A 26,350-nucleotide genomic window follows, 5' to 3' on the forward strand; every position below is an offset into this window, starting at 1 on the left:
ACCTACAGGAAGTTGCTATGTGTTCTTGCTTGGTCTGTTTTAGCTTATTTTAAAAATTGAGCAGTTACAAATCACACTTGCACTTTATCCTTTGCCCTTTGTCTTGTACCTTTCCATCAAAGCAATAAAAGAGGTCATTTCCCTGTTTTCCACAAGCTGTTTGAACCCCACAGGCAGTTGTTATGCCATGCTACTTGAAACACTGAGACCAAAATTCTCATCTCACCAAGCCTGTTTTTTCACCAGTGAAATTATGATGCTTCCACTGGAGTTGCATGTTGATGCCAACATAAAAGAGAGAAGAATCAAGTCATAGTCTGGCCACTGTTAAAACAACAATATTTATGGTTGAACGTACTTGAATATGAACTCTGAGCAATGCTATTAGGAGATGTGTGCTGGAATCACAAAAATTTATAATCTTTGCTTAAAATTCTATTTAGAATAAGCTATAATCTCTAAAAAAAAACAGCCTAAGGAAGAAAAATGAATTGAGAATTGATGCCATTTTCATACTGCAGAATTTAAATGAGAAGACAGTGTGAACTGGTGGATTAAGCTGATCTCTCTTTTTGGTTTTGCCCCTGGCTTCTTGACTGACCCAAGGCATGAAAAGGCAAAATGCATTGACTAAGTTCTATACCTGCAAAACAGGAATAATTATGTTGTTCTTTTTAAGGTGTAGTGAGATGTGTGGATGAAAGGAACTATACAAGAGGTGCTATTTGTTCCTATTACCAAAGCTGGGTGAGACATCTTTCCTTACTGAATGGTGCCTAATTTTAGAGGTGTGTGTGCGGTACCCTGGCAGTAACTGAAGAGGAGCTTCCTCAGCTGAGTCTTGTGGCCTTCATTCTGTGCTCCACAACTGTCTCTGCTTTGGCTTCCAGTGGTGAAAATGGTGATAAATTACAGATGTTACCATTAAGGAATATTGTTTATGTATTACTATTTATCAATACTCTTTATTGTTGCAACCTTGTCCCTGAGAACGTAGAGTTACTCATTGATAAAAACAATTTCCTGGATGCTGCTGTGGGCAGTTTTAACTTCACTGTATTAGGAGCTTAGCAATCATTTCCAGATATATATATATATATATGTGTGTATATATATATATATATATATATATATATATATGTATATATGTGTATATATATATGTATATATATATATATATATATATACAAGGTAATAAGTGTATTCTTAAAAAGCTTTTGTGTTTTTATTGAAAATGGTTTTAAACATTTCACAACAAAATGTTCCTGGCTCTGAATCTCTGGAAATGAGTGCTGTGAGCTATATGTGTGACTCTTCGGGGGCTTATCTGTGGCCACCCACACAAAAGAAACCTGGTGACTGTGTATGCTATCCTAAAATCTGGTGTGCTGTGATAGTGAGTGTCTCTGGTAGTGTGGCTGCATCCCTACCTGCATCTCTCTGGAAACTATAACTACTGATGAAACACAGACCTGTAACAACTCCTTCAAAGCCAAAACCTTAATTTCTGGGAGTTTGGGACTTGTTTGACTTTGCTAGTTTCATTTTAGGTTTTCTTGACTTTCTACTGATCCTAAACCTTTGGACTGAAGAAACTGAAAATTAGAGGGAGAAAAAAAATGTTTACTTTTTCCTGAGAATTTTCAGTAAATTAGACTGTGCTCTGTCATTAGTTCTGTAAGATTCTGCAAACACCCATATGCCCCAGAAGGTGCAGCATAAGCTCAAAAAGTAATATATACATTCTTCATATCCTTTCAAAAAACAATCTGTAGTGATTGCCTAATGCAGAAGCATAGAATCATAGAACATTCAGGGTTGAAAGGAACTTTAAAGATCATCCACACACAACCTCTTCTGCCATAAGCAGGCACACTTCCCATTAGACCTAGGCCTTATCCAACCTGGCCTTGAACACTGCCGGAGCTGGGGCATCCACAACCTCCCTGGGCAACTTGTTCCAGTGTCTCACCACCCCCACAGTGAATAATTTCTTGTAATATCTAACCTTTTATTCTGAATTGGAAGGCTGGCAATTTTCAAAGAGTCACAGAATAGTTGAAGTTAGAAGGGACCATAGTGGTCCACATCTGTTCCAAGCTCCCTGCTCAAGCAGAGTCATCCTAGAGCACGTGGCCCATTGCATCCAAGCATTTCTTAAATATCTCCAGTGAGGGAGACTTTCTGGGCTCAGTCACCCATGCAGTAAAGAAGTTCTTCCTCATGTTCAGGTGGGAAGTTTCTGGGCATCAGTTTCTGCCCATCACCTCCTGTCCTATTGCTCAGCAGCACTGAGCAGAGCCTGGCTCCATCCTCCTGGCACCCTCCCTTCAGATACTGACAGACTTTGAAGAGGTTCCCTCTCTGGCATCTCTTCTCACGGCTGACCAGGCCCAGCTCCCTCAGCCTTTCCTCATACGTGAGATGCTCCAGTCTCTTGATCATCTTTGTCACCCTCGGCTGGACCTGCTCCAGGGGCTCCATGTCCCTCTAGTCCTGAGGAGCCCAGAATTCAGTTTTTGAATTTTGAAGCTGCTGTGAGATTTATTGGTAAAATGATGTTATAAATTGACAAACAGAGCTGAAGTTAATCTCTTCATCATTAGGGTGGATTCTTCTGAATTCTTTTAGACTCCCATTCCCCATGCTTCCTTTCTATCCTGGAGACTTTGGAAACTGTCTGAGGTAACTGTTCTTGACTGAGCAAGTTGTTAGTATGCCATAGAATGCCTTCCCTTTCCACGTGTTGTGAACTTGTTTGTAGCATAAGAGATTTTAAAATTACATTTTTAGGCCTGGTATCTGGAATGCATGCCTTGAGAAGGCAGAAATTTTGGTTGTCTGAGTGTTGAAAATGCATCTTTGGGTTATGTATTTTAATAAAAATTACAAAAGTCAGGTAGTCTTTGCATTCTGAGAAATTCTACCCCACAGTCTCAGTGGCATCTTTTATTCTTTTCAACTTTTGTTTGAGATAGCAAAGCATCTGGTAGGGTTAACAAAACTGCAGTTTTGTTTTGTTTTTTTCCAAAATGGAAATGAAACCAGAATACACTCCTGATGGCTTTCGGCTTATATTAGTGCATCTGGTTCTGGGCACCCATCCGCAGAAGGATGTAAATGTGATTGGACTGCATTCAAGGAAAAAACAAAATGCTGAGAAGTTGTAAAGAGAAAAACTTAAAAAAGAAAAATGTTAAATATGTACAGTATGCCTGCATGACAGCAGAGGAGAGGCAGGTTTTGGTAATGATTACAATTCTTAGGGGTGTGAACACCAACAGAGTGAAAAATTACTTAAGGATAGTTTAAGAAGGTAAAATTACATGTAATGGAATTAAATGAACTATATGTAAACTTGAGCCCAATGTTACAGTAAAAAAACCCCATGAACAGTGAAACCTCTAGATTTATGGTTTATCTGTATTAAGTTAGCAGTGGAGAATGCCAGTTGGGGATAAGGTACAACTTCTGTAGAAACATGAAACATGAACAAAAGAAATGCAGTCCCTCTCTTGAGGGGACAAGAAACTGGACTGTGTGGCATATAAGGAATAAACTTAAGCTAGTGGGATGTGGAGTAGAACCCTAAAAGGTCTTTTGAGTATTTTTCAGTCTTATTGGCTGACTGTTGAGCCATTTAGGATTATAACAATGTAACTCTTATATTGAAGATGCTTGTTATCTGCAGTCACTAATGTATGTAAATATTGCTTTAAATTGGAATAGCCTTACTACGCGATTGCCAAAAGCTGGAGAAACTATCCTTGGACAGAAGTTTTTTGTTGGTTTTGGTGGGAAAGGAGCCAACCAGTGTGTCCAGTCTGCTCGACTTGGGGCCAAGACCTTGCTGATCTGCAAGGTAAGTACTGACTTGTTCTTCAATTACAGCTGAACTGAATGTTCATGCAAATTCCAGTAAACCTTTTGGTCACTTACCAAAAAGCTTTTGGTATGTTTTTAGCTTTTTAAAATCTCTCTGTAATTCTCTTTTCTTTTTCTTATTTCAGCTATAAATTTAAGCATGGAGGAGGCTTTTTAAGAACATTGCCAGAACCAAAGACTAGTTGGCTACAGATCTGACAGAAATTGCATGTAGAGAAGTATTGCAAAACTTAGGTTGATATGCCATGGAAAAGAGAATTGGGAAGAGTTAGACATGTTTAAAATTTAAGAAACCTTGATTAGGCCTTCCTCTTTATGTTCCCCACTGTTACAGCTATCAGCACTTCATTGATGGCATTCAGGTGCTAGAAGCTATGGTTGCTCTGAAGTTTACTTTGTAGATGATTAAAAATCACTCACAAGCCAGTGACAAATTTGAGAAGGAATGTAAAAGTGCTTTGAGGGTTTAATCATTATCTCATTACTTGAGTTTAAGATAACGTGATAGTATCCAAATTCTAGCACTTTTGTGTGCTATGGGATATTTTTGCCTACTTTTCTGAAACATCTGATGTTATACAGCTCTAAAGACTTGCTCACAGACCATTGGGCTGATTCAACTTGACAGATGCTATATTCTTACAATGCTTTTCTTTGATTTTTGTCATTAAACATTATAACTTTTGAGTGATCATTACTACGGTTAAGATCAAATTTTTTCTCTCTGTAGTCTTTATTGTCTATCCTGTGCTAACTGTAGATGAAACTTCAAATTGACTGGACATACTTTGTTTTTTGCCATAGCTGGGGAGGATGCTAAATTTGTTAAATCATTGTCTGTCAAGGATTTTTTGAGAAGTACTGCAAACATTTCAAGGAAGCCTTCCTCACTGTTCTTTCAATTCAACATTTAGAGTAAACAATGCTGGCTATAAATTTAAATTACACCTGAAAGCATTTCCGTGAGTTATTATCACTAGTAGTTCTACAGTGTGGGGTCGTCTTTTTTTGGCAATGTTTGCACTTCTGTCATATTGTGTATATTTGATCATCTTTGCATTCAAGAACAATCAGATTCAAGTACAAGATGAACTGGCAGTGAATTCCCTCCTAACATTTCATGCTAAATGTTAAAGGGTTTTTTTCCATTGCAAGTGTGAATTTTGCTTTATTTTTTTTAATGATCTAGCCCTTTGTTCAGTGCAATGGAAACATACACGTTCATAATAAAATTCAGTAGCTACTATATTTTCTAAGTACTTTTCAAAACCATATTTCTGTTATTTCAGTAAAACCCATCTTTCTGTCTTTCTGTCTTTCCATCTTTCTGTCTGTCTGTCCCGCTGTCTTTTTCTCTTGTTTTCTCTTTCTTTCTTTTGTGTATTTGTTGGAGAAAATGTTAGCATTTTCTATTTTTTTAATTTTGAAAGTTGTTATTTAGTTTTTAAAAATTGCACTTTATAGACTCACAAAATACTATCTCATCTCATAGAAGTCTCTTATACAGTCTTATATCTGCATAGGTTAATGAGATATAAAATTCCTTGCTTAGTAAACTAAGAAGAATCTGGCAAAAATGAGCTTCTACAATTAAATTGTTTTTACTGCAACAAGTAATCTGAAGTATTCAGTGCTGCTTTAAGCTGGATTGCCCCTCACACACATACTCTGTTCTCAGTTACATGCTTCTGTTTTGGTCATATTTCCCAACATATTTTATCTAGTGTGGATGCAAAAATTACTTCTACAATCTGAAGTTAAGAAAATGGAATCAGTATTAATACTAAAGGGACATTCCATTGGGTGTGGCATCCTCTTAGCAGCAGTGTAATTTAGAGGATGTCCTCAACAAGACTGGCGATAGAGGTCTCAGATCAAGTGACAAGGAATTCTTCATACCTCAGAGCTTTAAAACACAAGAGTCAGTGTTTGGTGAGGGTTTGAGAGAGAGAAAATTATAATGACTTACTGTTATGACTAGAGATGCCAGAGCGTGCTGTGGAATTTAATGTAAAAATTGTAAAAAATGTTAAAAAATTGAATTTTAGTACTGGAAATGCAAACAGTGTTCTGTTTCCTGCCAGATGTCTCTGCAAGAGGCCACTGTTACTCTGAGTTACCAATGTGTGTCACAGTAGCAGTCAATTTGCTCTGTCCTGTAAAACAATGTACTGATGGAATAGTTACAGAGAAATGTAAAGCATTCCTTTTAGGATACTAAAGGATCTAAGCAAATAAATTAATTGCTCAGGTTCATACAAGAACACTGTTGCAGTACTGAAAAAATAACAGTGTTCTAGAGAGATTTCAAACTCCCCTAACTATTTTCTTTCTTTTTGTCATGACCAATCCCAAAAAAATCTGTTTGGCATCCTAGAATAAGATGGTGGAGGGACATTGGTCTGAGAGACATTGTATGTGCTGAAAAACATCCTTTACTTCTGACAAACAATTTGGGATGATCTTCACTGGACATTGCTGATATTGCATATACTAAACTCTGTTTAAGCCATGGCTGCATTTGTTTCCTACTTAGAAACAGAAAGTGTTGTATTACCATGTTGTGTAGTCTTTTAAATGATCCATAAGCCAAATTTAAGTTAAAGTGCTATAGGCTAAATTCTCACTTCATTATATGAATACAGTGGTATCTCAGATGCAGGGCAGAGTATGATGGGTATCTTCAATTGGGTTTTTTCCTTTTGTATTACTGTCTTATGTTTGTCATTAGTACCTGCTTAATTCCCTAATGACAAAAAATAGTAAACACTTGAAATAAAAAAACAACATATAAAATAAATAAAAATTATCAAGAGGTACATGCTTTTTGGTGTAAGTAATTTTCAGGTACAGATGAGTTTGATTCTTAAGCTGCTAGAATTCTAGTTGCTATGATGCCAGCTAGCTCCCTAGCTTCCTGTGGAAAACATGATCATAAGCAGGGAAAACTCAGACTGAAAAATACTGATGTAATTCCACTTATTCTGATATGTAAACTGTGTGACAATAATGCTTGTAGAAATGGCTTTTGTTGTTAAGAATTCAGGAAAGAAGAAATGCTATTTCAGCTCTTAACAGTGTTCTGTGGTCTGCAGACTGAGACATCTATTTTTCTGTTTGTCCAGTACTCCATCTACGAGAGTCTGTGCAAAAGCAGAAAATATTTAAAACAATGTTATATAATTTGACATGGTCAGTAAATATGCCTTTAATCTAAACTGAGTCTAATGTCCAATACTCTTGTCTTCCTTGGGGGTAAAGCCTGAATGGAAAAATAAAGTCCTTCAAATGCACTAGGATTAACTGGGTTGGATACTGATGAACTAACATGGAAAAAAGTCTCCAGAGGAAAGTGACCTCCATGGACACCCCTTGGAGGGCTTCCCTCCAGCATTGAGATGTCTTACTGTGAGCAAAAGTACCATGGCTGATCTCAGCTGCTTTGACAGTTGAAAAGTAAGGGATGTCTGTCTGTCAGCCATGCAGGATCCAGAGCTGAAGGAAGGAAGTTTCAGTTGAGCTTCTGGAACGAGGTTATGAAATATTTTGTTGCTGAATTGACTGAGCAGATTGTGAGATTTGTTGTAGAAGAATCATAGTAGCTAGCAAGGGAGGGAGAAGGTGATACCATCAGAGCACAGTTGTTAGGGTGCAGAGGTGAGCACAGCTCAGGTTTAAATTGCAGATGGCTGCAGTCATCCAGCCTAAAGCAGTCAGAAGAGGCAGCTTCTGACAACCCGCCCTGTCTGGCAAACTGGGAGTAGTCAGAAGTACAAATATACTAGAATATGAAAACAATGACTAACACAGTAACCCAAGAAAATGTTGGGTTGTTTGGGGTTTTTTCCCATGTACTAGACCAATGTTCCATCTGGTTAAACTATTCTGACCTTAATTACTGTCCTCCTTTGCTGGAAGACTGGGACTATCCTTAATAATGCTTTAGAAAAATCCCTTATAGATGTTGTAGGAAATGGACATTCCTACAGTTCCTAATCATGGTTATGCAATCAAATACGTGAGGAGAAGGATCATCCATCTGTGACACTTTAAATTTCAGAATTCTGAATCAAAATGTTCAATTCTTGTGATCACTAGCTGGTACTCAGGCCTTCTCAGCTTTTTGAAGGACTGAACTCCTAAAAAGACAGATTTTTAACAACAGCCAGTAGAGGCAGCTGCTTTGTGCTTCTAGTAACTGAAGTACACCATTAGCTGCAAAGTGCTGTTTTATGAGAAGATGGATAATTGGTTAGGACTCCTCTAGACCCACAACCAGGATCTTGATTTGGCTTCTACTTCTTTTTATCTCTTGCAAAAATACTTTCTGTGGCGTTGGTTAGTCTTTGACACTGCTCAGATACACAGCTCACTCTTGGAATTGGGAACACATGCTATGCATGCTGAAGACAGGCTGAGTGGTGACTCAAAAACTTTGTTGGCTTTATAAATATATTTTAAATGCTTTCATGGTATTAAGCAAATTAAACTATCTTTTTTTCTCCGTGTACCTCATCTCCTTTGTTCAGCTTGTGTAATGTAACAAAAAGAAATTTATATTAGTTTGAATAAACAGCAAGCAGAATTGTTTTCAGCTAAAAAGATTAATGGAACTGAAATTACAAGCTTTTTAAGTTGCTATTAAAAAAACAATAGACCATAGCTTGACTCCTTAACTCAACTTGATCTGCTGTTGCTGGATAATGCAAACAAAAAATGTTGAATTTCTAAACAGTACACTTAGTACTGAGAATTGCAGAAATTAGTAATGCTGCATTTATCATCACTTTCTGTCCCATAGACACAGTTTGATATTTTTCCACCAAGCAAACTTGAGGTAAAAAATTAAAAATACAAACTGCAATTAAGAAGGACACCAGAATTAATGTCAATGCTTTCAATTCAAAGCTGAAAAATTCAGTACATGTCCAGATTTAAAAATCCCCTGAAGTTTCAGTGTCAGAGAAGCACAGGGTTTGTACCAGGATGAAACTTGAATATTGCAACATGGGTATTTGTAATAGAGAAGGAGAAAACTGCAGAACACTGTTCTTATTGTTTTCTAATACTATTAATACATTTTAACCATTATTTCTTATTTATTTTTTGTTGATTAATAATGCAAAGGGCTTCTAAAGAATAAAAGTGTTGTATTTAAATTACAGTAGAGCATTTGGTTGTCTAAAGATAGTCTATTTATCCTCTCACCTTTCTGTAAAGAAAACCCATTATTTTATCTTTTGTACAGGTTGGGAGTGATTCCTTTGGCAATGATTATGTTGCTAATTTGAAGAAGAATGGTATTTCTACAGGTAAAATTTTAGTTTATTTTGTATTATTTTTGAACTTCAAAAACTGGTGGTGAAGGATTTATTATTGTTTTACCTTATTAGATATGTTTTACCATTTAGAACTATGAATAACTGTTTTGATGCAGCTGGCAGGAATGAATGAATATGAGAGAGAATATGGGGACTCCTGAAATCAGCTGTACCACTAAAAATAAAATGTAGTGTTATTGCCTCTAATTCTCAGATGATTGCACCATTGCAAGTCACCTGAAGATAGCTTGCTGTTATGCAATTGTTTAATCTAGCATTAATTATAATAATGCCTAGTGAGAAATTTAAAAATTCATTCTGATTACTCATTCTCAACTTCACATTGTCAGAGGAGGGATGGAGTGGAAATTCAATGGTAAATGCAGTACATTTCACCTTTGCTTTGTGAACTGACCCATGCAGTCATTTGAGAGACTGCAGCTGATGTTAGCACACATACATACAAAAATCAATGTTAAAAGGTTTTCAGAAAAAGGGAAAATGAGGCATCCACAATATTCTATTATCTTTTACCTTTGTAAAACCAATTCCCTCTCTACTGTGCACTGCTTAACTATATGATCACTTTTTTGTCTACACCATCCTTGTCTCCTTTGGGGTGGACAAAGATGGACAGATGTAATCACTAAGTGGCAATTCAGTATTCTGTTTATCTCTTCTGTTTAATGTGCAGCCACAAGCTTAATCTACAGCATTATTCAAGTCCTGCCTTAAAGACAAAACTATCAGTATTTTGTGGGCCTTTTTAATATGCTTATCAGTGTAGCATCTAAATATTTCACAAATGTATATATAGATTTATTCATTGTGTGTCTTTCAAATTAGGCAAGAAACCAAGCAAGGATGCCATGAAAACAGTGTCTGTTACTGTACAGTTCTGAATGTCTCCAAAGCATGACTACCTCGTGTCTTTGATGGTGTAAATGAAGCAATTATAATGCATATGCCACAAAGAACCTTAATGTTTTCTGATTTAAATTATTGATCTTGCAATCTTAACATAAATTTTTAAATAATCTTTATAGCAACAAAAGAAAAGTGTAGGGAAAATACTCAGAAATTCCATCATATTGCAGTTCATTGATACCTAGGTAGATCAGTTGAAGGCTGGAATGTTTAGGTCCAAACTCCCAATTTCTGCTATTGAGTTAAAAAAATCTCAGAATTGTGTTTGATTGTCACCTCCTTCGTTGATCAGCCCTGGAGAAAAATAAGATATACTGCTGATGATGTTGATCCTGGATCCTAACTTGTTTTCCAAGATCTGGAGGCAAGGGTGATTCAGTGTGCTCAGAGGTTTTTTCTCAAGATGGTCTTATTTCAGTCATGGGCTTTTTGTCCTGGTTTAATCATTTTCTAGCATATCCCTGTTGTTGTACATAAGGATACTGGGTACTGGATGAAAATCCTTGGGGTAAAGCCAGTTCTGCCAGCTCTCATAACTTGGGTCCTTGTTGTATGTCTTCATGTTGCTCTTCTGTTTCCTAGCATATCAGCACATCCCTTTTCTTTCCAATTCCAATCTGTTTTGTAATTTTCCCCTTCCCCTGTGTTTTTGTCTTCCACAACAAACCAGCTGCCAGTGCTGCTCAGACCATTTAGATCTTTATTGATCTGTTGTTCCTTTTCCCACATTTGAACCGGGCAAATTGCTGCTCGTGCTGCAAGAGCATTGAGAGTACAGAAGACACACATTCTCTGCTTTCAGCTCTAGTGTGCAGACAGAATTCATGGTGAAAAGAAGCTGTAATTGTAAGGGAAGTCCTGCTCTGACCCTGGTAACTGAGCTAGACAAGGGTACCTCCAGGGCAAGTACCTGCAAGACTTCAGCAAAACCAGATGAGCATGATGTAAGGTGTTTTTTCTGCCTTCTTCAAATTGGAGCAGATTGTTAAACTGGCCACAAAGGCAAATCTTGAGAAAGAAGCCCACTTTTGCCCAGCATTAAATCCAAGTTCTACAATGTTAGAACACCAGAGCTCCTTAAACGAAAAGTCACCAGAATTTGTCTCAAATGGAATAGTAGATTTTTCTCTAATACAGTTTTTGGAGAAGAAAAAAGAAGCCCTCAACTTTTTGGTCAGTTTTCTGCTACACTGGTACTGATTTCTACTATCAATTTCCTATTATTAGTTGGTATTTGACAAATTTGCTGTCAGCTGAAAACAGGTTCTTATAGTAGGAAATATGGAACAATCTTTCTAACAGACAGTGCCGCCAGCATGATGTTAATTTCTCTGAATAATAATCCAAAGAGGATACATATAACCCCACCACTGCCTTCGTAGCATTAGTTAATATTGCTGCTGAAATGCAAATCTACACAGAATGAGATGCTGGGTTTTTTTAGTATTTTTGTTTTTCTTTAGCTTTGACTCTATTGTTTCATTGGATAAAAGAAATATTTCCAAGTAGGAGTAGAGTGCTTGAGAAGGCTGTATAAATAACATGCTTTCTCTAATGCAGAGATGTAGCCAAATTAAAGAACGTTGGACTCGTATTTAGTTTTGTGGGTGTAAATTAACACTTTTTGTTGTTGTTAGCTTCTCTGGCATTGTTGCACATGAAAGAGTAATTAGCATTTTTAAATTGCTGGAGGTTATGGGTTCATTTTAGATTTAATTCAATTAAATTGTGTCACATGCTATTGGTTGAAAGTAATGTATTGAACTAGTGCATGCTCTAACTTTTCCCTTTCTTAGCATTTGTAGGTCAAACTACAGATGCTGCTACTGGAACTGCTTCAATAATTGTCAACAGTGAAGGTACATATTTCTGCTCTGAATTGTCCTCTTTGTTCTGCCTTTTCAGCCATAAAAGAAACCTTTGACTTGTCACTGTTAATTGTGGATTTTTTTTCCCTACATTTTTCTTTTTTTTCCCAAGATTTTATTCACACTTTATTGCACTTCTGTTTATTGCAGGCAGAGTAGAATTTGGTGCCTAAAAGCAGCAGAATCAGATGCTTAAATTAGCAGTGTGATAGCCATATTTCAATCAGCCAGCTGAGCTATCTAGTTTTACATTCCTGAACATGCAGTGTGTTAGAAGGTTAAAGCTCTCCTTTTCCACTACAAATTACCCAGGACTTTTACTGTAGAATTATTTAGGTTGCAAAAGACCTTTAAGATTATGGAATCCAACCATTAACCCAGCAGTGCCAAGTCTACCACTGAACCTAAGTGCCACATCAACATGTCTTTTCACTACCTCTAGGGCTGGCAGCTCAGCTGCTTCCCTGTGCATCCTATTCCAGTGCTTGACAACCCTTTTAGTGAAGAAATTTTTCCTAATATTCAACCTAAGTCTCCCCTGGTATAAGTTGAGGCCATTTCCTCTGGTCCTATGAGGGAAAGGTTTGCCTCCTCAGGACACCAAGTGAGTCATTATGCTCTCAATCAGGAAAAGGACTTGTCTTCAGTATAAGCAGAAATATTTCTGTTGATCTTGTAATTTTACCACAAATCTTGATTTCAAGTTGCATCTGCAGTGATGAGTACACAGTGAAATGGCATTTTTTTTCCATGCTAGTTTTCCTTAGCCTTTTCTTTCCTTTTCCTTTCCTTTGCTCTTATTTTGCAGAGGAAGAAATAAAGATTTGGCTTGTTTTCATATTTTTTGTTAAGACTGCTAAACTATCCTCAGGAAACTTTATGTCTTTTCCTCAAGCATAATTTAATCAGCCAGCTGATCAACCTAGTTTTATATTGTCCTGAACACACAGTATATTAGAAGGTTAAAGTTCTCCTTTCCTACTGTGACTTACCCCTCACTTTTACTATAAAATCAAGGTTGAAAAAGACCTTTAAGATCACCGTGACCAACCATTAACCCAGCAGTTCCAAGTCTCCCACTAAACCACCTATCTAAGTGCCAGATCTACATGTCTTTTCAAGCTATTTCCTCAAGCAATTGAGAGCCCTTAAAAAAAGTGTGTCTGGATCAAAATATAGGGCTTAGGACTGATAATGTTTATGCAAACATAACAAATTAAGTGTGATTGGATTAGTTCACTTCTGGAGTTGCTAAGAGGCTTCATTTGAACAGTTACCACAGCTTAGCTGACACATCAACTTACCAAGCTTCTATGTAACCTGATGGTTGTACATTGGGCTACAGCTCAAAATGGGAAAGGAAACATAACTATTTACTCACGCAGCAAAACTGGGAAGGAACTGTGACTAAAGGCAAGCCTACACAGGAATATTCAGGAAAATTAGGCAAATTAGTTGGAGATGTGAGTTTAATTTTCCCTAAGTAAGATTAATCCAAGCCTTGCATGACAGCTCTAACTCAGAAATAAGGTAAATAACACTAATACATTGGATAACCTGGATACCTGCCTGTTAACTTCCACCTCCTTTTCTGGGTTTGGATCAGCAGGTAGATTACACAGCAACTCTTGACACTTCTTATGCTGCCTACAGTCACTATGGCCATTGTAAACAGTGGGAATTCCAGTAGTGTTCCGGGGCCTCACTGTTTTGTACATGTCTTGCACTAGGCTTGCTGTCCAGACTAGTAGAATAAGAACCAGTCTTATAATTTCCCAATTCATACGCATGGCCAGCTAAGATAAAAACAGTCTAAACTTGAATGAACAGAGGATGATCTGTTAAAATTTTACCACCAAGGATTTTTCTGAAGGATAAGGAACAAAACAATCTTGTGGATGTAAAACCCTTATTAGCACCAGGAAAGGGACGTGGATGTTTGGGGCCATGAGGTTCACAGTGGGCTATCTTACATCTTACAGTGTCAGTGTGAAGGGTATATGACAGTCTTGTGATTCACATAGTGACATGAATAATGCATAAAGTCATGTAGTTTGTGCCTCTGAGTAACTGAAAAATCATATGCTAAGTTAGCACTGGCCTCAAATTTAATTTAAAATCTAGTAGAAGAGTAAACCTGGTCAGAACTATGCTCTAAAGCAAACAGATGCACAGAATTGGTAATGGTTCTCGTTGTTACTTCTCTCAAAAACCATCTGGCGCCTGAATTGAGTAAATTGCAGTAAAATAGCAGTACTTATGTGCTTTGCTGTTGCAAGAGACATTTTCTTTTTTTTTTTCCTGTAGAAACCTGGCTGATTTGACCTAAGCAGGCGTTACAGCAGTTTTCAAAGGGCTTGTCTACACATGCATGTTTTACTGCAGTGGCTGTGCTGGCATAGCTGAAACACCACAGCACTCAATGGACTGATGTAAAGTAGTTTCTGCTAGTTCAAATTGTACCTGAAAGGGAAGCATTTGAAGTTGGGGTTGGTGATGCTGTTTTGTGTTAAGATGAGGGACAAATAAAAACCATAGCTATCATCTCTTTAAATTGACAAGTTTTCATTGCTGTATTGTTACACACCTAACCTTCCCTTCTTACCAATTCTTTACATGTACTGATACTTGGGAAAAATACCAACCCAAACCAGCTGGGAAAAATCACAGGGAGAAGTAGGACATATAAAAGTAGAGGGTATATGATGCTCTGACGTATGAGTGAAGGCAGAGCAAAGAAAAGCTGTAGAGATCAGAGTCAGATGAGGCTCTGAAGGAAATCTTCCCTGATGTTACCTCTGTCTGTCTAACTGGCACTGCAGAATTTCTTGGAAGTTTTTGACTGGTTACTGAATTGCACAGGTATAACTCACCCACTATTGTAATTGGCAAAGTGCTAAAAATTGGAAAATATCAGGCACATTTGATAATCTCAAAGTTGATTATATTCTGCGACAATACAGTATAGTTTCAATAAAAGGTAGAGATGTTCAATCTCTGTTTTAATGCAGAATGGTAGAGGGATGTTTAACAAGTTTATAGAGCTGCACTGAAAAATGTGCAGCCCACAGATGCTGCAAAGACCTCTGGGCTGGTCTCAGAAAGCTGTGCAGAAATATTTCTGGGATCTTGTGTTCCTTTCAGTTCTCTTTTATGCTGCTGCCTTTTCAGAAAGTTTTGATTTGACTAAACACAAGTATACAAGGATCTTGTATATCCAAATCTGTACTTTCTCTCTTAAGGATAAAAGCTGGTACATCCAGCTGCTTTTCTTAACGCATTTTCTTTGAGGTGCATCACAGACCCAAGGTTTTGTTTCCCCTTTCAGTCTGCCTTCTTGCCGCTAGCTCTGTCACTTAGCACACCTTCTGCTAGCAATGTGATATTGGATGGTAAGAGCTCCATAAAGCGATGATGTGTTGTACTTTTACACAGACATGTAGTGAGGGAAAAACCCTCTTTGTGGATCATTTTTTACATGGTTACCTCTGAAGGTTATTGCAGCTTTGTCCATATCTGGTAGTGACTGCTGATGGTGCCATTATGTTGGCCTAACTGGACTAGAGGTTTGAACAAGTCTGCCAACATTCATATTCATATTCCTAGTAAAAATTCAGTGGAGGCACAACAGAGTTTGGCAAGTCATGATTAAAATTCTCATGATTATTGCAAGTTAGGACTTGGAGCTCACCTACACAGAACACTGCATGATAACCCTCACTTGAGACAGGCATTGTGCTGACTTTATGATAAAGTTATTAATCATTAATGAACAGTGAATAGACATTATTTTGTAAGTTGAGTGTACCTTCAGTACCAAAGCACTACTAGTAAAAAAAGGATTCAAATATATATTTAGATAAGGCTAAGTAAATAAGGCAAACTTAGAATACATATGCCAACTTGTTTTTATTATAATTTCCACAGAGGAAAACCTTTGGTTTGCACCTTCAGGTTTATGAAGAAATGACACCTGAATTTTAAAGACTTTCTACATATTGACTTTCTTTATTAACTTGAATGTTTTATGTGCAAGACTCTTCAAAATTTCTATCAAGTGGTTGCCTAGAAATTATGATACCGTAACACACCCCAAACCTACCCTCATATTCATGAACTATGTGATTTGGCAGCACATGTTTTTCTTGTAACATTCTTTTCTGATCACAAATATAATTTTCTTCTGTGTGAATTATTAAGCACATGCTCTGCAGCTATTGTTACAATCACACTGTTTGATCTGTTTGATATTTTGATTCATTCTAAGCACTACTGATGATTTTTAGGCTTGTCATCTAGTTTTAAAGATATTTATTGCACTGTGGTGTTTACTGATTTGACATTTGATTTTTCCACTGGCACTTCTCATCTGATGTCATCTATAAGATGACCCTTGTAAAAAAAGGTCTGGCTTGAGTTATCCATCTTTCTAAGAACTGGCAGCAGCAATTTTAGAAGCCCAACTTAGAACAGTTTTTATGTATGCGGCATTTATCCTGAGTGGACCCAGTCCCCATCTGGTGTAAGCCTGTGCGAGCTTATCAGTTTCATTTAGCTGTTACAGCTTATAGCAAGTGTGAAAGTGGCCCTTAATATTCTAGCTGATGTCTGCAAAACTCAAAGTTATATAGATGTTCCCATCAAAACTGATATTTTTAGTCTAAGAAAGGAGATTTTAGAATTAACAGTAATGCAGTAAATACATTATTCTCATTCTTGGTGTGGGTAATGTTTTACCTCACTGGAGTAGTTTTAGAAGTTAGTTTAAGGCTACAGTTTAAGGCTTCACCCAGGGTTAACAGAGATACACAGACTTTTCTGGACAATAGTTTATCTCCACCTCAAACAGATATCTAGGATATATAAGACTAAAAGAACCTCTTAAAATATTTGTCTCTTTTCCTTGTTGAAGGAACATAGAAAAACAATTTTTCAAAATTAGTTTTCTTAGAGTTTTCTAGTGTGTAGGATTTTTTTGTAACTTAAAAAATTATTTTATGTTGGACAAGATGAATCTCACCCCTCTTTGCCATCTGTCTTTAACTCTGTTGTCCCTGATGCTGAATTCCCATCTGATTTCCCTGGCAAGAAATAATTTCTTTCAACAAAATGGTTGCTGTTAATACAAAATTTTGTATTAATTGTGAGTGCATGGGTCCAGATTCTGCCTTCATGCACCCCAGTGCAAGTTTGTCGTGATTGCTATCATTCAGTAAGTCTGGTATACATAGCTAAGAACAGAATGGGGTGAGGGGGGTTTTCCTCCAGCTTGGGTTTTGCTGACTGGTCTGCTGCACCACAGTAGGTACTGCATCTCCCTGGCAGGTTTGAAAGCAGACTCTAAGTCTCTGGCCTTTTGTAGTTCGGAAGAAAATCTTCAGACTGTGATCCAGTGTAGCACGGTCTACCTTGAATTTGTACATACAGGTTTAAGCAAACAGCCCCCCTTACTGCCTTGGGCCATTAGCTCCAAAGTCTGATAATAATATACATGTCAGTAGAGCTAAATAGTTCAGCAGGATAATGCAGCAAGACATGTGAATAGAGTCTGAGACTCTAGGAAGCACAGAGGCCAGGCAGAAATGAAAGAGATTCTTGTTCCACTGATTCCCTGTGTTTTACTGCTTGCACTGCTGCACCCTAAAGCTATCAAAATATACGCTTGGCAAAATAGGCAAATTTGCCTTTGAATATTTCCCCAACAGGATTCAGATATCTTTGGTAACATTTACGTGTTGCAGAAGGTTTTTTGTTTTGTTTGCTTTTGTTTTTTATCCAAGATGCCCATCATTGTCTGTTGAAAAGCAGGGCGTTGGCTTTTAAGTGCTGAGGTTTTGCTTTTCATATGCAGCTGTTCTGTACCAAACCATTGACAGCAGAATTGCTTTGGAAAGCTTGGGTCCCTCCCTCTGAGATCACTATATTATTCTTTCCATTGTCCTGCTTTCTTTTTGGAATGTATTTAGGGAGAGAAGCTGTGCACGTTCTTAGTCAAAGGACTTTGAAGTCACATTCAACAAAAATAATGTATTTAAAAACATAAATATTTATTTGCAGAGTAATTCAGTTCATTACAGAATTGGTAGCCTTTAATGATTGGCAGTCCTTAAAGGAATCTTCAGCGGGGGCGGGCTGAGCCTGTAAATCAAGGAACAACTGACTTATTGAAGTTAATACCTGAGTGATTAATAATAAATTTTAATTTGAAGGCACCCATGCCTGAAGGTCTCTAAGTGTTGTAATAGAGATTAAAAAAAGAAAGAAATTGCAATAAAAGAAGGTGATTTGTGTGTCTGAAGAAAAACAAAAGAATATTTGGAACCTACGTAAATGAACCTCACCTAACTGTAAAACAAAACACAAGAATAAAAAGGATCTTAGATGTGCTTTGAGACACTGCCATGCTTCCACACGCACAGCTTTGTTTAGACTATTCTTCTGGCCACCTGTAAGAGCAGAAGGAGCTGTAGCCCACCTTCTTTACTCACCTCTGATAAAACTTTCCTAAGACACAGGCATCACCTTTCTGGGCTTTGGTGACAGGCTGGTTCTGGTTTTCATGATGATTAGGAGCCCTAACTTGAAATGTCTCAGGTAAATGGTGCAAGCCTGCTTCTCTGAAATCTAAAGAACATGCACAATTTTCTTAGCTGTGTGAAATACTTTTTGTTCCCAGCTGATGGGAAAATTAAATTTTTTATGCCATTTTTGGCATATGAATTCAGTAATCACATTGATGCTTTTCTCTTCCAAATGCTACTGGAATATTTTAGGAAGATGCAAATATCACCCTCAGCGTGTATCCACCATCTCCACTGTGACTAGTGCAGTGCTTCTTTAGAGTTCACAGATGACACCAAAATAAGACTGGGGAATGCCCATATATTATTTTTCCCAAAGGAATTTATATTGTGTCTATTGTGCAGTGTTAGTTCACTAGTACAGCAGTCTTTTTGATTATCCTCTGAAATATTTGTGTATTTGAAAATGTCAGCAATGCATACAATTTTAATGGGGTTTTTTTTGGAAGTAAATTGAAGTACTCATCTGAAATGCATTGTAAAAAGTGCAAGGAAATGTTTTACATTTGACATTTGACACTTTATTGTCAAAGTTAAAGTAAAAAACACAATATCTTCTCTTTAGGACAGAATGTTATTGTCATAGTCCCAGGAGCCAACCTGCTTTTAAATTCTGAAGACCTGAAGAGGGCTTCTGATGTCATCTGTAAAGCCAAAGTGGTTGTTTGCCAGCTTGAAATTACCCCTGCTGTTTCTCTTGAAGCTCTGAAAATGGCACATGCCAGTGGAGGTAATTTAACATAAGCCATTCTTTCTCCTTCATTTGTACTACATGAAAAATCCTCTTTATCATGCTTTCTAAATAAAGATCCTGTTGTCTATTCTGGTTTCTGTCATATTAGTTTTATTTAGAAATGAAACAATAGCCAACAAATTCATGCTATGCTAATGAGAATTGAATTTGCTTAAAAATTTTGCAGTGTTAACCTTCTTATAATCTCCCTGTATATGTCGGGTGCTGCCTTTCCTCCTGTTTTCATGCTGTGAATAAATACAGTATAATGTTGGTAGGCCAGGCACTGTGGGCCTGACTCTGCTATGATTCCAGAGCAGAACAGGCATAATGAATGCAAGTCAGTAAAGTTCCCCACACAGGAATTGAAATTACTTCAAAACCAGACTTATGCCCTTGTTCTCCCAGCATAGCAGTAGGTATGGCTGTGGTTTTTTGTATAGTAGTTGACATCCTTAAAATAAAAAACCCAACTTTTGTATCCTAACCAAAGCTCTTGTGTGACTGGGCATGATGCCATTGCATAGACACAGTCATGGTCTGTGAAATTATTAGAAAATTGTTACTGTACTATACTTTTAAATGTAGGGCATTGTTCCTGCAGTGTAGCATATATGTAGATGAAAGCTGATATTTTGCTTGAACAGGATGGGGTTTCATTACCAACATAATGTTTTTGTTGTTTAAGTGCCTGTAATGCTTTCAGTTACTCAAGCACAATTACCACAGTATTTGAACACTAAGTAAATAATTATGCAAGAGAGGCATCTATATGAGATTTAAAAAATGTTTTTCCCTTCTATCCAGAAGATCAGGCTGGGAGAAAACAGCTCATAGCATAGTCAGTCATGCAGCAGATCAGGGATGCAACTGGGATCAGACTGCAACTGGCATACTGGAATTGTAGGCTCTTCAGCTCACCTTCTGCACCATGACCTGTTGTGCACCTGTTGCACTATATTTTTGTCATTCCCTTTTATGAAAATGCCTAACAGCATTTTAATCTAATGGTTAATGGACTCTAGTTCAATCATTAATCAATATCCATGACTTATCTTGTCCATTTCTAACTCTAGGAACAGTTTTGGCAAGATGCTTCACACTTTTGTCACCCTCCTATGGCAAGATGCCAGCCTGTGACAGAAGAAAAGACAAGATTTTTAAAAGCAATTGAGAAAAATTCAAACCTGATACACAGAACAGACATGCAATCACTTAGCAACTGTAGACAGCACAATATATCAAGAAAAGATAGTAGTTAACTGTGGGCCAGCTGTAGTTCTGTGCTGTCAGTGTGTTATCATTGTGCAGCTCTTCTGTCAGGGAAGTTTGGTTGCTTCTGCTTTAAAACAATAGGCTACACATGTTCAAATGTCATGTGCCATCAAATCTAAGTAAACAGCTGAGTTTGTAGCACTGTAAAAACCTATCTGTAGCCAACAGTAAATTGTTAATGCAATTTCTCTTCTTTTAGCTTGCAATACCCTCATGTATTATGTAGCACTTCATGTTAGAATGTTCACTTGACTATTTTTGTGTGAAACAGATGCATACCCAGATGCCTCAAACCTCTGTTTCGATGTGGGTTTTTTGCTTGTTTTTCTTCATTCTTACTGAAAGAAATAAACAAAAGAGAGAAAGAATATGGAGACACAGGCAAGAACTCTTTGCTTCTCTTCAGTGAAGGTCATCAGGATCTGTAAGCTGGAGAGGGACATCTCATCATTTCGTGTACGTGTCATGACATCCTCTCATTGTGGCACTGATAGGAAGGAAGGAAGGAAGGAAGGAAGGAAGGAAGGAAGGAAGGAAGGAAGGAAGGAAGGAAGGAAGGAAGGAAGGAAGGAAGGAAGGAAGGAAGGGTTGTGAATAACTATATGAAGTGGGTATAAATTGTAGGGGAAATCTGACTGGACAAATAAAGGTTTTTAGTGGTCAATGGTGAGAAGCTGCTGCTGCCTTCAAAAGTCTGGTTTGGGACTTCTCTAATGACAGACTCCATAAAAGATGGCTGATAATGCCCAGCATATTAATACTGTAGTGAAAAATTATCTGGAAGCACCCTCAGTTAAAGGTTCCATGTCACTTGCAAGAAACAGATCTATTTTTCGGATGCTTCAAGCTTTTAATCTTGGGCTACAATTTTTCATAACAGCTGTTTGTCTGTGGTTAAACTCCTCGTGATTTCTGCCAAAGCACTGTGGTTGCAGAAACCAGGCAATGGAAAATGCCTCCCACCCTACCCTAGCTTTTGAATTATGAATACCAGCTACCTTAAAATTTACTTTAGACTTGATAGCAAGGCAGCTTTCTTTTAAAGATAAGCCTCCACAACGGTATGGAAACCTGCCTGATTTTAACTGTATTTTCAGCCTTTGGAAAATAAGTACCTTTCACACAGACATCAGAAAATTGTTAAGAGCTTCACAGCTAGCTTCCCCTGAGCATCTGTCCATACAGGCACTTGTCCTTTTGGGCAGCATGAGTTCCAGTGTAATTCCTGAATCTGGTTTTAGGCAACTTCTTTTATACTGTTAAGGATCTTTTGTATGCCCAGGAAGCACAGAGCAGCAGCTCCCTAAATTTCAATACAGAAGAGACAAAGCTCGATGGGAATGCTGGTGATGGAGAGTTGATTTCAGGCAAAGGAAATATAGGAGAGATTTACTTGATTTTTGGGGGTGGCAGAGGAAGAAAGAAAGGAGCAGGTGAAAGAGGAACAAAATTGGAACAGAGATTAGGATTTGTTGAATAGAGATTGAAAAATGGAGGTAGAGTCAGGGAGGAGGCTGTGGGCACTGGAAGTGAGAACAGGAATTGTGGGCCATAAAGAGAGCAGATGTGGTGAAAGTTGAGTGAAAAAGGTTATAATTGCATAGTTCCTATGCAAGGAGGCATAAAGAATAAAAACCCATTGAGGAGAATGGATCTTGGCAAAGGGAGAGAAGTGACAAGCTCGAGGAGTAGTCCTATAGGAATCTCATAAACACAAAGCCAAGTACAAGGTGTTGCACCTGGATGGAGCAGCCCTGGTATCAACACAGGCTGGGGGATGAATGGATCAAGAGCAGTCCTGGGGCTGGACTTGGGGATGCTGCTGGGTGAGAGGCTGGACCTGAGCTGGAAATGTGCACTCACAGCCCAGAAAGCCAAACCTGTCCTGGGCTGCAGCCAGAGCAGTGTGGGCAGCAGGGCCAGGGAGGGGATTCTGCCCCTCTGCTCTGCTGAGACCCACCTGGAACCCTGCATCCAGCTCTGGGGGCCCAGCACAGGAGAGACATGGACCTGCTGGAGAGAGTCCAGAGGAGGCCACCAAGATGCTCAGAGGGCTGGAGCACCTCTCCTGTGAGGAAAGGCTGTTTGTTCAGCCTGGAAAAGTCTTAGTGGTGACTTAATTGCAGCGTTCCAGTAGCTGAAGGGAGCCTACAAGAAAGATGGAGGCAAACTTTTTACAAAGCATGCATTAACAGGACAAGGGGCAATGGTCATCCAACCCAGGCCATTCTCTGATTCTGTGATTCTGTGAAAGAATTTCAGCTGAAAATAAGTTCTTCAGGACGACCAAACAGATTATCCTATTCAAAAGCCATGCTCTTCTTCACAACCTGAAAGAGGATCTTAGGGTTCCTCTATCTCCCCCCATGCTCAGCAGATAGTAAATATGGAGGAAAACTAATAGTAGTGTATTACATTATGCTCATGACCAGTCTGTATTACTTAAAACCCAAGTTGGAACACTTCTAGTGCTGCTTCTGACCCATGCACATGTCAGTATGATACCACATGACAGTTTGTTTTCCAGTATGTGCTGGTTTTTTGTTTTACCTAGGGAAGTATACCTTAAAGTTTTATGTTTAAGAAAACTTCATTAGTGTTGCAGTTAAGAAAATAGGAAATGCAAGAGTTAAGGTTGCCTGTGAAACCTTAATTTGTCTCCTTTCTGCATATGTATTATGTTGCAGTCTTTAATTATGTGATCACATGCTGTTTTTCAGTGGTATGTGATCATATAATTAAAGAGTTTATTATAATACATACTGTATTGTAATAATTTAGGGGAGCCACATTAAGATTTCATTGGAATTCCTAATCCTAGGATTTTCTGACTTCTGAGTAAAAGTCTTTGTCACTTTAATACTGTTTTTAATGAGGCAGGTAGAGAGGCATGATAAAGTTGTGCAGTCAAAGGCTAAAATGTTCTAAGTGTCAATCACCTTAACTTCTTGGTACTCAGATTTCAGAAGTCTCTGTGCATCTTTGTCTGTTGGGGCCTTAACTGGTATTCAGAGATATTCAGGGTGTCTGACTATTACATGCTATAGCTTACAGTCTAAATATGTGTTTAGCACTGAATATTTAGGCATCCAGATTGGAAGATTTGATAACTGACTATAAGGAATATTTCTGAACTATATTTCTGAACTAAGAGTGTGCTTTATTTAAAAATGATGGCCTTGTGGTTAAGACTCAAGTATTAATCATGGAATTGGCAAAGTGAAAAACCAAGGCTGCAGACTTGCTATGTAATAATGAGTAAGTCACCTACACTGTCCTCATGACAAACCTTTGCTGCTGCTACTTGGGGCCTTAGGCTACTACAGTTTAAAGTTAGGGTAACTAACATATTCTACCACATGTTAAGTTTAGGTCTAGCTCTGCCAGATAGCATACTAAAAATATGCAATGCCTTGTCTACACTACAGTTTTATAATGTGGCATTTTGAACAAGTTAGGTAACACATTCAGAAGCATATTTAACTCCTTGTCTGGACATGCCCTTCATTACTCCATAACTCGTGATTCTTCATGTACAGAATTCAGATAACGACACTGAAAAATTCTAGAACTAAATCAGTTCTTGTAAAACTTATTAATATCATGGAAGAAGCATCTTCCCTTAAACAAATTGCATTAATGTCTAAGCATTTAATAATTTTCTCTTTTGTTTTAAATGTTATAATTTCTTGGGGTTTTTTCTCCTGTAACTTTTCTGTCATGTTCCCATCACAACAGGTGCCTGCACATGAATTAGAATGGAACTTTAATATAATAAACAAGACTTTTAGCATTTGTATAAGAGGAGGATGCAGAAACTGAGAGTAATTTTTGTGTTAATGATAAATATTGGGGTCTGTGATTGAAACACAATGGTCTTTCAAGTGACGGTTTATGAATCGAAAACACTCCAGATTTAGATTTTCTTTTTCTTTTTTTTTTCCAGTAAAGACTTTGTTTAATCCAGCTCCAGCCCTTGCTGACCTAGATCCACAGTTTTATACCTATTCTGATATCTTCTGCTGCAATGAAACTGAGGTAATGATCATATGTCATGTTAAAGAAGGAGTCTTTAAGCAGGAAAATTTCAGGATAGTCTTCTCAGAAATACAGCATAGGGAGCAGGAAAATTGAGCCATACTCCTCTTACCTGATCTAACCAGCAAAGAGGAGTATTCTAATATAATTTTATCTTGCACTTGAAATTAAATTAGCTGTTTGCAGCAGGAAAGTTGGGTCCAGCCTTCCTTACAAGTAGATCAGCAAAACCCATCCATAAAAGGACACTTGTTAAATGTTATCACTGAGTGGTAAATATTAAAATAGTTCCTTGTCCTTGGTCTGTGGTCCCTTAGTATGATTAGCAGGAATGCATTAGCCATAATGTTCTGACTGTTGCCAGGAGGTGATGCACGCTTGCTGCACTTGATGGTAAATAGTAGCTTCATATGCCTCTTCCTGTCAGATCTGTTTTCAGTGAATCTTCTCTGGCCTTCAACTGTATATTTTGCTTTTTTCATTTTTCCCCCCCCTCCTATTTCTCTCTTTTCTAATTCAAGTGTTATTTCTCCCAAAGGAAATTGGTTTTGTCACAAGAGACAAATTAACCTCATTCCATAAGACCTTTGTTTAAATTTGCTACTTATTAGCATTAGGCATGCTGTGTTCCTTCCCCTCACCCTCTCTTTATATAAGCAGGAATGTGGGAGAAGTAACCTATTGGATAGGAGCCATGCCTTGATCAGAATTAAAGTTATTTCTAAGAGACATGAATTCTGCAATGAACATGATCCCTCTGGGTGGGGAGGAAGGGGAAGAGCTAAGAGAGAGCATGGCCCTGCTTACTTGTAGTGTTTTTTGTCTGATGACAATATCTGTCAGTGTAAATTTTTGAAGATTCAGTTACCCTCTTTTGAAATTTCTGTTAAACCCCATCACAACCTATATCCGAAGTTCTCAGTCCATGAGTCTTCTAGCATTTAAGGGTCAGCCTAAGTAACCCAAAAAGACATCTAAATTTTATTCTGGGATGTTTCATTATGGGTCTGCCAAGTTCACACACTCCAGAGAATTCAAGAATTAGCAAAATAGCAAGGTGGGAGATGCTATGGCTCTTCAGGTCTCTGGAAGCCAGAGTTTCCAGGATAACTGGCAGTGATACAAGTTGTGGCTCACATACTGTACAACAGATATCTGAATTCAATTCTATGTGATGAAGAGAAGGCAAAGTATTTATTCTTATTCAGGGGACTTGCAGAACACCAGTATCATGTTTTCTTAATGCTATCAGAAAGCTCTTATGCTTGAACTATGCCTCTGGATTGGCTAAATGGTGCAATGGCTCACATTTTGGGCTGAGAACTCCCATACTCTCCCACTATTTAGTAAATATCATTCGTCGTTTGCCATTTTCATAATGCCACTTGCTAATATTTTTTCCCCTGCAAAAACTTCTCCCCCATATGTTAGAAACAAAAGTTTGTTTTTCTTGCCTATTCCTGACTTTGCTCTCTTTGCATCACGTGTGTTAGAGTTTTCCTTTTGTTGTATTTTATTGCTAGGGGACAGTCTTGAAAGAGGCATTCTTTAGAAGTGTAGCTTGCTGGATCCAGGGGTATTATTATTACTACCACATGGAGAACAGAAAATTACTTCTATTTAGAGAGCAAGAAATACAGGTGTATAATTATAATAGATCCCTGCTCACTCATCTACCTTTTCCTGCAGAACTGGGGGTACAGTTTGCATTCTTTTCTGCTG

The 26,350-nt window shown here is 37.8% G+C and overlaps 1 protein-coding gene across 2 annotated transcripts in view; it reads left to right on the forward strand.

The window, feature by feature from the left end:
* The window catches only part of RBKS (ribokinase), a 75,303-nt gene that overhangs the window by 16,863 nt on the left and 32,090 nt on the right, over nt 1-26,350 (forward strand). For both annotated transcript variants that reach the window (XM_071428020.1, XM_071428030.1), the window contains exons 2-6: nt 3,730-3,862; nt 9,134-9,197; nt 11,930-11,992; nt 19,148-19,312; nt 24,537-24,628. In XM_071428020.1, coding sequence (XP_071284121.1) covers nt 3,730-3,862; nt 9,134-9,197; nt 11,930-11,992; nt 19,148-19,312; nt 24,537-24,628 — 517 coding nt within the window. The remainder of the gene's footprint in view (nt 1-3,729; nt 3,863-9,133; nt 9,198-11,929; nt 11,993-19,147; nt 19,313-24,536; nt 24,629-26,350) is intronic.

The sequence above is a fragment of the Agelaius tricolor genome, unplaced genomic scaffold (genome assembly GCF_023055355.1).
Source record: "Agelaius tricolor isolate 1412-34295 unplaced genomic scaffold, bAgeTri1.0.p SCAF_1, whole genome shotgun sequence".
In the NCBI taxonomy this organism is placed as follows: domain Eukaryota; kingdom Metazoa; phylum Chordata; class Aves; order Passeriformes; family Icteridae; genus Agelaius; species Agelaius tricolor.